General features: G+C 46.3%; 1 protein-coding gene across 8 annotated transcripts in view; it reads left to right on the plus strand.

The window, feature by feature from the left end:
* LOC119660736 (voltage-dependent L-type calcium channel subunit beta-2) overlaps positions 1 to 5,342 on the plus strand; it is a 490,674-nt gene extending 485,332 nt beyond the window's left edge. For 7 of the 8 annotated variants that reach the window (XM_038069443.1, XM_038069434.1, XM_038069412.1 and 4 more), the window contains one exon: positions 4,578 to 5,342. In XM_038069443.1, coding sequence (XP_037925371.1) covers positions 4,578 to 4,999 — 422 coding nt within the window. In that variant the 3' untranslated portion in view covers positions 5,000 to 5,342. The remainder of the gene's footprint in view (positions 1 to 4,577) is intronic. The other variant, XR_005250476.1, reaches the window with a different exon arrangement.
* The last annotated feature ends 8,489 nt before the right edge of the window (positions 5,343 to 13,831 follow it).

A 13,831-nucleotide genomic window follows, 5' to 3' on the forward strand; every position in this document is an offset into this window, starting at 1 on the left:
TCCTCGCCAGGGCCATACTAGCAGTGGACGATCTATCGCAAACGTACTGCACGTGTTGCTTATAACTTAGCTTCCTGTCTATCACCACCCCCAAGTATTTGATGGTTGGCTTGGAAGTGATGATATAATTCCCGATTCTTATACAGGCGTAGTTTCTCTTCCGGCGCTTCGTGATGAGGACCGCTTTTGTTTTTTCCTCCGCCAGTGTCAGACGTGAGCTCTCTAGCCAACTATTAACAGCACTGATTGCTTCGCTTGCGTATAACTCAGCATCTTCGAGATGCTTTGCGACAACAACCAGTGTTATGTCGTCAGCGTAGCCCACCACCGTGGCTTCCTCCGGAAGGGGAAGATTAAGTACATCATTGTACATGATGTTCCACAATACTAGGCCCAATACGGAGCCCTGTGGAACACCCGCGGAAACACCATACTCCTGGGGTCCGTCATCAGTGTCAAACCAGAACCTCCTTTCAGTTAATTAACTATCGACGATAGCACCGAGATAGGCGGGAATGTCAACCTTCGCTGGGGATTTGCGTATTAGATTCCAATTGGCCGAATTGAATGCATTTTTCACGTCCAGGGTTACTACCACGCAATATTTGCTGGTACCACCCTTTCCGTGAATTGCATCTTCGGCCAAGCCAGTAACCAATTTGATGGCATCAATGGTTGATCTGGCTTTTCGCCTTGGCTCTCAACAACCGGGAGTAATCTATTATAGATTACCCGCTCTAACATTTTCCCCACCGTGTCCAAAAGACATATGGGTCGGTATGACGATGGTACACCTGGAGGTTTACCAGGCTTAGCCAGAAGTACCAACTTCTGTCGCTTGCAAGCCGCTGGAAATATTCCTTTGGACATGCACGCTTCGAACAACTCAGCGAACATGTCCGGTCTGTCTGTCTTTTTTTTCCCCCGATGGAAGGTGGAAAGCTTCAAAAGCTACCGCAGGCTCCTGCCACACGGTTATGTGGGACTCTTACCCACTAGAACCACCTCCTTTTCCTTCCACTCTCCCCGCGGGACTCCCTTTTGGTATTACGTCGCGGGGCTGGATCAGAATTTATTCTGCGCTCATGTCAACATTCGTGTTCCTCTCGCATTCATTCTTTCGGATGACTTCCTCCTGCCTAAGCTTCTTTCCGATGGCTGTAATCACTTTTTCAACTTCAGATATGCTCGATAGCCTCCGTGTCCGCTCAAGAATTGAGTTAGGTCGAAACCTACTTCGCCATGAGGTCGCTCGATCGATTTCCGGATATCCCATATGATTTTGTGAGTCCAACGGCCGTCAGTCATTTTTGATTTTTTCAATTTGTAATGCTTGGGGTGCTACGCTCCAAACTAGGGATCCATGGACTAAAAAACGTGGGAGTAAGTTGCTCCTCATTTAGTCCGGTCCACCATCGTGTGGATGGGGACTTAGGATCCCGCAGATCCTAAACAACAACCTAGCTTTAGCCTTAGTCTAGCTTAGACTACAACGACTGGCGTTTTAAGTCCAATATAACTCGCAACCTTGTCGTATTTCCACGTCTTTCCACCTGTTGGCACTTTCGGTCACGCTGCTCCTAGGGCAGAGGTGAGGCAGCGTCTGATGAGTTGCCTCTGCCCTGGACGAAACCGTCAGTCATTTTTGATTTTTTCAGGATTTAATCTTCCTCGAGAAGGCGTGCATCAACCGTCACACCAATATCGTCCGCGAAACCAATGGAGGCCACACCAGTAGGAAGGTCTAGGGTCAGTACCCCGTTATATATAATAATCCATAAGAGTGGCCCTAGGACAGACCCTTGTGGTACTCCGCATGTCATTTGGTAGGATTTCATTCCTTCATCTGATTCGCAGCACAGAATCCTATCGATTAGGAAGTCGGCAACAATACGCACCAGGTACTTCGCCACGCCTAAATTAATTAGGGACTCAAGTATCTTGCTCCATCTAGCGGAATTGAAGGCATTCTTCACATCAAGTGTAATCACTGCACAACATTTGCCCTCCCCAAGTGCGGTCTTAGCTGTGTTAACTACTAGGACAAGTGTATCCGTTGTAGACCTCCCCTTTCGAAAACCGAACTGATTTTTGGAGAGACCGCCCTCCTTTTCGGCAATTCGAATTAATCTGTTATAGATTACTTGTTCGAATAGTTTGCCAGTATTATTTAGAAGGCATATCGACCTGTAGGACGAAGCTTCACCCAAAGGTTTGTTTGGCTTGGGGACTAGAATTATGATAATTTCTGCCTCTTCCATTGTGTAGGAAATGCTCCTTCTTTAAGGTAAGGTAAGCCAGGTGCTTTATTTCCAACAATTTTATCCGCAGCTTCGAGGACCTCCTTTTCGCTTGCCATGGGAACTTCTGTCTGTCTGTCTGTCACAGGCACTTTTTTTTAATTGCTCGTTCATTTTATTCCCACGGAGTGTCAGAAGGTCCACCATATCATAGATCTCCGTAACACGGTAAAGTCAAATTTACTCACTAAGACCAGCAGGTTTCACTGAGGCTTTCGAATACAGTCAGTTATGCCCGACTTCAAACTATTCAATGGGTGTTTTTCGACACCTCAGTTTAGATCCGTAGTGTTTTGTTTATAGTAGGGTCACCTCGTACTAACACCACCTACTAACGGTCTTAGTAGACGGCAGGCTTCGTTCCTGGAGACTCACATGTCAACCTCAAAGAGAGACAGGTTGGCCCTCAGGAAGCTACATTTCGCGTTGCTCTATCCTACAGTCCACTGCTTGGTCCCCGAGCTCCAGGACGCTGAGTCATCTGTCTAGAAGGTTGGCCCGGTACCAGCCAATTCATCGTCTTCCGACATAATGATGCAACACTTGCCACACAAGGATCACTGACATCTTCAGGTGTGGGTCGTTTATATTAAGGTAATGCGATTCGGCGTTACCGTACCATCAGCAGCAACGATGACTTGGTTAGCTGTGTGGATGGATCCAGGTTGGATCTTTAGGAACAGGCTTCCAATTTTGGCAGCTCTTTTCGATACATCATTTATTTTTCGTCGAAAGTCCATCTTTCGGGTTTTTTTGGGGCTACGTCCTTGTTCCTACCACGTGAAGTTCCAGTCCTCAATGCAATATTATGATAGGACTCAATACGTACTATGTAGTAGATGTACATTGCAGAATTACGGCTTGTTGTAGGAGGAGTTTCCCATAGCCTTAAGTCACTAAAAACCAGTATTATGATGAAAAGATCTAGGACCATATATACAGGGTACGGCAGCATAACTTCCTTTTTTCAAAACTCAATAAAAACTTTTGTATGCATCAGAAAATATTTATTTATTTTTTATAATGTAGGTACATGTCTAAAGTTTTTATTTACATTGTTTTGAAGATCAAATCTGTTAGGTGACGTCCCACATTCTCCATACGTTGCGTAAACCGATTTCTGGCGTTTGTCATGACTCTTGTTAGCATAGCAGGTGTTATGTTGGCAATTTCTTCTTGGATGTTGGTCTCCAAATCTTGTAGGGTTCTTGGATGATTCACATAAACACGGGATTTCAAAAAAAGCCCATAGAAAAAAATCACAAGGGGACAGATCGAGAGAGCGTGCCGGCCATTCCAAATCGCCTCTAATTGAGATAAGGCGCTCTGGAAAGTGTTCCCTCAAAACAGCCATCGATGCTCTTGAAGTGTGTGCTGTTGCACCGTCTTGTTGGAACCAAGTGTCCCCCAAATCCAAATTTTCTAGCCGTGGGAAAAAAAAATTCTGTAGCATGTTTACATACCGGTCCGAATTCACTGTCACTGTAACACTCATTTTCCTCAAAAAACCAGGCACCAATAATTCCAGCTGAGGAAATTGCGCACCACACTGTGACTTTGGGTGAATGCAAAGGCTTTTGATGCAATTCTCGAAGGTTGGTGTCAGCCCAGTAGCGCATGTTTTGTTTGTTAACCGACCCACACAAATGAAAATGGGCTTCATCGCTAAAAAAACAATAGCATGAAAAGTAAACCTCAACGGCAAAGGCACGCTCCTCACTATTCCAACGCATGATGGTGACTGAACCATGTCGGGACCACTAGCGCTCCGCTATGACATCAACTAACTGAGTGGCGCGCATTTTAAAAAAGGAAGTTATGCTGCCGCACCTTGTATTTTCGTAGGTTGTTTTTTGGTAAGCTCATACTTTAGCCATATGGAAAGGGTATTTAGGTAGTAACACATAGCAACTGGCCAACCTAGACCATTCATTCATGGCAATAGACTCCTCATTAATTAGTTGCAGTTTTTCTACTTATTTTTACAGAACGCTATACTTTGTCTTTGTGTGTTTAGTTTTTAATCTTTGGCCTCTAGAGCAAGTATTTCGTCCTTAAAAATAATTTGCTTGCTTTGACTTTTGTTGCGAATTGGCAAACGACAGCTTGGTAAACTACAAACAAGATTGCGACAGTCCCCAAAATTGTTGAGTTTTTTTTTCAGGAGTGTCCGTTTTTTTTTGTTTAAATCTTTGCTAATATGTTTTCAAGCTTATGACCAACCCCCTACCAGAGGCAAATTCAGTAATAAATTTTTCTTTTGCCCCTCCCCCCCAGGTGCATCCTATCATCACAACAGGCGCTCTACAACGCGCCACGATCGTGATCGTGATCGGGACCGAGAAAGGATGGAGCGGATGGAACGTGAACGGGAGCGTGAACGTGATCGGGAGCGGGAGCGACTTCACGCTCGTGAACGTGATATGATGCACTACGACTTGAATAGTGATGATCTCCTGGATGAACGAAACTATGGTGTGGATTATACGAGTCGGGGTGGACACATGTCATCAGGACATCGAGGGCGCGGGGGTGGCGGCGGCGGTGATGATATTGACCTAATGCACGATCGGGACGGAGGACGTTATCCACCCCCATCGAGTCAGTCCTTACAGCAATCCTCAAGTAGGCGTGATCGTGATGAATACAGCCCACACCGAGGTGGCGGAAGCAGTAGGAGAGTACTTAATGCCATGTAGGAATCGTGGATATAGGGGTGGGATCAGGTCGATTGTAATTTCATCGAGGATGATGACTATAGTGAAGATTATGACGATCATGATATTAATGTTTCCAACAATATTGACGGGAAGGATGGTGACGTTGATTCGGATAGCGATAAATTTTATTAAGGAGAATGTATCGGTAGCGGTCGGTTTTGATACACTCATTTGAACTCTGAACTTTGTTTCAACCTTCAGATATAAAGTAGGTCTTATTTTCAACAACTAAGCAATAAATAGGGCTAATAATATGTTAAACAGCTTCAACTTATTCACACAAATTTTTGCAGGTACGAGTATCGCTTACTTTCTAATAAAAGAAGAGTTTTTCTCACTTTTTTTAAATATAGGCTTAAACACGTGAGATAAAACTGAAAAGATGCCTTTTGTCATCCTTATACTATCATATAAGATATGAACATGTGATTTCAACACAAAAACGTTATTGTCCAGTGCCGTTTCTTAATATTTTTAGGGTTTTGTTGGAACATTCTACCGCACTAGGAACGTATACTGACTGATAAATCGTAGGCCGCATCCTATTGTTGTTGCCTTACAAATACTGCTCTTCCGATATGAACAGATAATATAGCATATTCTGTAATTATTTAAATCTGAACTGTTCTGCTAATTTATTTAATTCAATTTTATTCGGCATTTTGGTGATTATATGAAATGCAATTTTAAGAATTTTGGTGAAACTCGAATTAGAAATAAAGAAAAAATCTACGTCTAACATTTCCTCGGATGGCAGTATCCAACCCAGGTATGACTATCTTCCCGTCATCTGAAGTTCGATCGCGATATCTTAGAATGCGAATATTTTTTTTTTTGGGAGTAAGGTAGGTGAATGCGTTTACGCACAGAGTGTTGGGCTCCCGCAACAGCACGCTGGCGGACTACCAACTAAACACCTCCCTGTCATCAGAAAACTAGCCTGGAACCGTTTGACACATTACTTCGGGCTAGCCTTCAGCTTCAGCGCTCTTCAGCATCTCTCTGACAATGTTGTCTGGCGAGAGCTCCCCTATGTCTGCATAAAGCTGCTGGCGGAGGCCGTCCCACCTCTCGCAAGAGAAAAAGGTGTGTTCAGCGTCATCCGCCACTCTATTGCAGAACACACAATCAGGAGATCGCGCCTTCCCAACGCTGTGTAGGTAAGACTGAAAACCTCCATGCCCACTTAGAAGTTGGGTAAGGAAGTAATCAATCTTACCGTGCTTTCTGTTCAACCATGGGTCAAATTTGTCGATGAGCCGCGCAGTCCACCTGCCCCTTGGCTCATTTTGCCAAGAAAGTTGCCACTCGCTAAGGGTGCATTGACGTTCTTCACGGGCAACCACTTCTCTTAAGTTTTCGATCTTACGGCGATAGAAAACTTTGCGCTCCTTGGAAAGGAGGGCAACGGGGATCACTCCCGCAATCACCATCACAGCCGGATCGGAGACGGTGCGATAAGCAGACGCCACTCGCAAAGCTCTCCGCCTCTGCACTTGAGCGAGGCGTTTACGATGCACCTCCTTGTCAAGGGCATCAGCTCATACCTCCGCACCATAGAGAAGGACGGACTGCGTTGCTCCCATGAGGAGACGTCTCCTAGTTGATACAGAGCCGCCGACATTCGCCATTAGCCGACTCAAGGCCGCGACTCCTGCGCGGCTGCTTTGATTTGCTCGAAGAAGCTCATCTTCGAGTCGAGCATTAAACCAAAAACCAAAAACCGTTAATCGCTGGTTTTGACTCTATAATCAACTCGCCGATCGATTTGGGACGCAAGGTCGGGATTCTCCTTCTGGTCAGGATGACTACTTCGGTTTTTCCAGCGCAAGGTTGAAACCATGAGTCATTCATCCGCTTACCTGTCGCATCAATATGCCAAGTTTGCTTTGCGCCTGTTCAACAAGTGCCACAACGCCGTCTGCATAACCGACCAGGCGCGACTCTTCGGGCATATCGAGTCTCAGCAGACTATCGTAGGAAGCGTTCCAGAGGTCCGGCCCTAGGATGGATCCCTACGCTACTCCCAACGTGATTTCCATCCTCCTCTGGCCCTCTAGCGTCTCATAGAGCAGGGAGCGGTCTTTCAGATAATCCCTCAATATCCGCAAGAGATAGCTTGGCACGTGAAAGGAGTCCTCTAGTGTACCTAGCATATCTGTCCATCTTACGGAATTGAAGGCATTTCTGACATCAAGCGTTATGAGGAGCACTATCCGTTGAGATCGGCGGCTGTGTTCCCCGGCTCAATTAAACACATCTACGACCTCCATAACAGCATCCACTGTAGATTTCCCTGTTCTAAACCCGAACTGCCTTGCGGATAAGTCCCCGGCAGCACAGATCGCCTCAGCGAGTCTACCCCTGATGAGTTTCTCGAGCACTTTTCCGGCCGTGTCAAGCATACACAGCGGTCGGTATGCAGACGGGAGCTTCGGGTCTCCTTTACCCTTACTGATCAACGCGAGTCTGGCCACTTTCCAGCGACAAGGAAAAATGCCCTCCTTCAAACACGCGTTGAACGCTTCGAGCAGCAATTCTGGCCGTTCGCGGAACACCAGTTTGTAAACTTCCACCGGGATGCCATCAGGACCTGGCGCCTTCCTGTTTTTCATAATAAGAGCCGCTTCTTCGACTTCTCCCATTGTGAAAAGGGGGCAATCCACGACGCTTTCCGCGCTATTTACATCAACCCGTACAGGGTGTCTGAGGAACAATGCCCGCACAACGCAGTCCATCTGGTCGGTGCTCAATATGCAGGGCTTCCGCAGAGCCCCGATTTTCCGAGTGACAAGCTTATAGCCAAGTCCCCACGGGTCATCATTTACCTCATTAACAAGATTTTGCCAGCCGCGAGCTTTGCTTTTATTTATAGCGCTGCGGAGTCTCCTTTTTGCTGATCTATATTGTGCTTTTATGGCACATGCCTCCCCGTTGGCGTACAAACGTTGTGCCAAACGGCGGAGCTTATGACACTCCTTCCGTAGGTCGGCAATTTCTGCCGTCCACCAGTACATAGAAGGCTTGTCGCACCTGGGGCCTCTCCGGGGCATGGAAGCCTCACACGCCGTCGTTATTAGATTCATCACTGAATTTACGAAGTGCCCCCCAGCGCGGCCCTACCTGCTACAAGAGCTTCGACGAACTTTCCTATGTTCACCCTTGCGACATTCCACACGCAGGGGGAACGTCGTATTGGTGTTCTCGCCGCCATTTCCAGAATCCGTTTCCCTCTGGAGTCTGATTGAGGCATGCCCCATTCAAGAAGAATGCGAATATTAGAAGATATCCGGATGATCGCTGGTACCGAAAGACGACCCTGGCTAAGAAAGCAATAATACCTTATTTTTTTGTAACATTAAACCTTTATTATGAAAAAATGTTTGCAATGCGATTATTCAAAATATTGTCCGTCGTTAGTCTCTACTTTTTCCCATCTTCCTGGTATCATACGGATTCCGTGTGAAAAGGGCTCCTCCTCCTTTTTGATATAATGTACCAATTGAGCCACTTTTTGGTTTCCTGGTAAGGACGAAAGTGTTGATCAACTGGCCCATGCGCAATTGATCGGAAAAAAGAAATCAGAAGGAGCAATCTCTGGGTTGCATAACGGGTGGGGTAGCATACACCAGTTTCGACGGGTTTTGCAGCATGCAGCCGAACATTATCAAGTTGAAAAATCACCTTGTCATGTCTTTTTGAATATTCTGGCCGTGATGGTTTCGCTCGTACAGGACGCTCTTCTGCTCCCACCAAATGCAAAGCGTGAGCTTCGACCCGTGAGTATTTCGCTTTGCCGTCGATGTTGATTCTTGACCGGGTAACCGGAATTTTCTCGCTAGAGGTTTTCGTAGTGGATCCAATTTTCATCGCCAGCGCCGTCTTTTCTTCTTCTCTTCAGATTTGAAAAAACGCCTTTACACGTCTCTCGCCTTCAATTCGTATGGTACACAATTTCGTTCCTTTCGGATCATTTCTTATGCTTCCAGTGCGGAAATGCCTGGTTGCAACACTCCTACTAATTCTGCAAGTTCTTCTGGGATTTGTTACAAACCTTCATTCAATGGTCCTTCCAATTCGGTGCCTTGAAAGGTTTTCTTGACTATCCAGCGTCTTCAGTGTCAAAATCGCCAATTCTAAAGGGGGGGGGGAGGGGGCAATAACAATGAAAACACTGTATGGGTGCCGTATCTTCCAAAAAGGACTGAACAGGAATCATACAAATGTTAGCGCCCTCAACCCAAGACAACTGCTGTCATCTTTTTTAAGGTTTTGTGTAAAACAAAATCTTGTTAAAATCGGTTTATTGTCTGTCTTGGACACGCCAGCGTGTGATATTCTTACCCACTAAAACCACCCTCGACCCTCCCCAAGCCCCGTGGAACCACCATAAGGTATTAAACCACGGGGCGGTCACCTTTCGTCTCTACTCGGCGTACATTGCCACGCTTTTCTAGTCCCCTCTGCCTTTCGCACTTTGCTTTGTATAGATGCGGCCAAGGAGGAGGAGGAGTTGATCACATCCCAGTCTTCCTGCCATGCTAGCATTCTTCGCATCAGATTTTCTGGTTCCTGTACCTCTCCTTTCTTCCACAAATCTTGGACAGTAGAAGAATACATGCTGCGGGTCCTCTGAGACTCCATTGCAGTTTGGACAATCGGGTGTGGTTTCTAGTTTAAACCTAAACAGGTATTGGCGACATCCTCCATGCCCCATGAAAAACTGGGTAGGATTATAATTAGTCTCACCGTGCCGTCTTTCGAACCACTCTTTTATGGCGAACCTGTGTGTCCATCGACCCTTTCCCGTGCGTTCCCAACGCCCTTGCCATCTATTTAGAGATCTCTCCCTTTCGGCTTTCTTCGACTGCAAGAGATAGACTTCGCATTGTATATGTTCGTTATCTCATCTGCCAAGAAGTCAATGGGCATCATTCCCAAGATGATGAATGCTACAACATCTGAGATAGTCCTGAATGCCGAGCAAACCATTAGGGCTGTTCTTCTGCGTACACTTAGTTTATTAGCGTTAAATGCGGCCTACAATGCCTTTCCCCAAATTGGAGCTGCATAGATCAGGATTGAACTAACTACCCTAGCTACAAGCAACCTGAAAGCATGCCTTGGCCCTCCCACGTTCGGCATCATCCTTGACAGGGATGCAGTGAATGATTTGTCGCAAACATATTGCACATATTGCCTATAACTGAGATTCCTGTCTATCACCACCCCCAAGTATTTGATGGTCGGCTTGGAAGTGATGATATGATTCTCGATTCTAATACAGGCGTAATTTCTCTTTCGGCGCTCTTAGTGATGAGAACCGCTTCCATTTTTTCCTCCGCAAGTGTCAGACGAGAGCTCTCTAGCCAACTTTTAACAGCACTGATTGGCTTGCCTAATTATAACTCAGCATCTTTGAGATTCTTTGCAACAACAACTAACGCTATCGTCAACATAACCCACCACCATAGCTTCCACCGGAAGAGGAAGATTAAGTACATCGTTGTACATAATGTTTCACAGTTGCGGGTCCAATACGGAACCCTACGGGACCCTCGCGGAAACAACGTTTCCTAGGATCCGTCATGGATGTCATACCAGAACCACGTCCAGGGTTACTACCACGCAATATTTGCTGTACTACCCTTTCCGTGAATTGCATCTTCGGCCACACCCGTAAATTTCATGGCATCAATGGTTGATCTAGCTTTACGGAACCCATACTGCCGATCTGAAAGGCCACCTTGACTGTCAACAACCGCTAGTAATCTATTATAGATTACCCGCTCTAACATTTTCCCCACATTGTCCAAAAGACATATGGATTTGTATGAGGATGGTTTACCCGGAAGCTTACCCTCAGACATGCACGCTTCGAACAACTCAGCGAAAATGTCTGGATTTCACGGCGCTTTATTGTCTCCTATTCTGCCGCAGATCTCCAGTAGCTCGTCTCTGGTGACGGCAGAACTGTCGTCAAATTCAGACATCGCTGGAATGTATCGGTGTCTTCCTCTTGCTGGGAGAATAACCCCTGGATGATTTTCGGCAAGAGGGTTGGACACGTGATCTGCGGAGAACGTCGGGCCGATCGATGTTGCTAGTGCATGCCTTCGCAAAATGGCACCTCTTTAGAGAAATCTACTCTCTCAGACGGCAAACAACTCATCCGATTCGAACCTTCCTGGCCGCCAATAACTTCTGCGCTGCGTCCACTGGTAATCACAATGTGGTCGTTTGAGTATTGCCATAGGATTTCCGCAAACTCACAATGGACTCCTCGGCACGGTCCTCCAACTTGGAACTGTTCCATCAAGGCAGTGCAAATTTCTCCTTTGGATGTCACTTCATCGAAATCCTTGCACTGGATATAGACCTCATGTTTTTGGGTCCGTACTCTGACATTCTCCCCAAATGAGTTCTTAACCTGAGTTCGGAAGCGATCAGTTTTTGCCAAGCTAGTTTTTTTTCAGCTCAAACATGAGTTGACCCTTTTGGGTCCTTCGAATCTTGCTAACATTTTTAGGTCGGAGTCAGCTTTGGCCTTTTCCAGTATCTCCGCGTAGGACAAACTTCCATTGCTGTAGATTGCTGGGAGAATTCGCACTTTTGTCATTTTTCTTAACTACCTTGGTCCATCCACCGTTCTCATTCCCCTTGGATTTTGCCGATTCGATTGCCGGAACTCGCACCTGAGGGACCTGCTTTCTCCCTTCGCTGCTTTTAGTTCGGTTTTTCGGAACTATTTGTATAGCCTTTCCCCTCTTAACTGCCTGCTGATTTTACAGAGGATCCACATTTCTTTCCTGCACTCTCATGTTTAGTGGCAGGTTGATTGCAATACGATTAGGTGTCACTTGGGTCACCTGTGACACCGTTGGGGCAACAGATTTGGACTTGAACTTGGAATTTCATTCCTCCTGCTGAGATTTGTTGTAAAGCACTCTAATAGCTCTCACCATATTTTTTATGGCTTGGTGCACGTTGTGCTTGTTCTTGATGAACTCAGACAGCTCAACTATTTTTGCACCAAGCTCTGCTTCAGGACTCTGCTCTCCATGAATCCTGATTGGATTATTACTTTTAAATAGTCCTTCACATTTGGCATTCATTGACCTTCCCTCCGTTTTATCTTTTTTCATGTTTGCCATTGGCGGAGATCTTAAAGTTGACGAACTTCTTCTGACTGGGTCCTTTTCCTGGTCCTGGAGTACCTCCTGCTGCTGCTCCTCTTGAATATGTGCGGTCGGTGTTGTTGCTGTTTTTGTCGTCCAGCGATCTGCTTTCAATTCATCCTTCTTCGATTTTGTCACTGGTGTTCTTGGTAGAGTGGTACTTCGCTTGAACGCTTCCTTTTCCAAATCTAAAACACTTGTTGCATTAGATGCCACGGTGGCCAAATTGTCCACCACCGAGGCCGTACAATCGAGGGATATCGACGACCGAGAGCCCGCTTGATCACTTCCAAAAGCCGCCAGTACTGGGGTTCCGAGCCCCTGCACCGTAATTTTACTCTTTCTTAATACGTCCATGCTCGTTTTATTTTGTGGGTATCCTTCCCATAGTCATTTTTGTCCACCCACCAGAAATGAGCAAACGCTAGCCCGTGGCACAGTCAGAAAAGAAAAATGCATGAACTCATATTTACACATCAATAGGTACGCCCCTATTCGCCACCTTTCTTTTTTTCTTTTGAGGAGGTGGAAATCTTCAAAAGACACTGGCCTGGACACGCCAGCGTGTGGGATTCTTACCCAGTAAAACCACCCCCGACTCCCCCCAAGCCCCGTGGAACCACCGTACGGTATTACATCACGGGGCGGAGTCAGCTCATTTTAGCTTGGTCCCCTTTCGTCTCTACGCGCTTTTCTGGTCTCCTCTGCCTTTCGCAGTTTGCTATGGATAGATACGAACATGGAGTTGATCGCATTCCTTCCTGACATGCTAGCATTCTTCGCACCAGATTCTCTAGTACGAGCACCTCTCCTAGAGTCTCCTCTAGATTCTTCCTTTCCTCCACAAACCTTGGGCAGTGGAAGAATACATGCTCTGGGTCTTCTGGGACTCCATCGCAATTTGGACAATCGAATGAGGTATCCAGTTTAAACCTGAACAGGTACTGGCGATATCCTCCATGCCCCGTGAGAAACTGAGGAAGATTATAATTAATCTCACCGTGCCGTCTCTCTAACCCCCCCCCCTTGATGGCAGGGATGAGCCTGTGTATCCACCGACCCTTTCCCGACCGTTCCCAACGCTCTTGTCATCTATTTAGAGATCTCTCCATTTCGGCGTTCTTCGTCTGCGATAGACTTCGCACTATATATATTCGTCATCTCATCTGCCAGGATGTCAATCGGCATCATTCCAGAGACGACGAATGCTGCATCATCTGAGACAGTCCTGAATGCCGAGCACACCCTTAGGGCTGTTCTTCTGTAGACTGAACTCAGTTTGTTAGCGTTAGATGTAACCTGCAATGCCTTTGCCCCAACTTGGAGCTACATAGAGCAGGATCGAACTCACTACCCTAGCTATAAGTAACCTGGAAGCATGCCGTGGCCCTCCCACGTTCGGCATCATTCTTGCCAGGGCCACACTCGCAGTGGATGCTTTGTCATAGACATACTGCACATGTGCTTTATAGCTAAGCTTCCCATCTATCATCACTCCCAAGTATTTGATCGCAGGCTTAGAAGTGATGATATGATTCCCAATTTGAATACGGGCAAAATTTCTTTTACGGCGCTTGATGATAAGGACCGCTTCCGTGTTTTCCTCCGAAAGTGTCAGACCAGAACTCTCAAG

This window comes from Hermetia illucens, chromosome 1 (genome assembly GCF_905115235.1).
Source record: "Hermetia illucens chromosome 1, iHerIll2.2.curated.20191125, whole genome shotgun sequence".
Taxonomy (NCBI): Eukaryota; Metazoa; Arthropoda; class Insecta; order Diptera; family Stratiomyidae; genus Hermetia; species Hermetia illucens.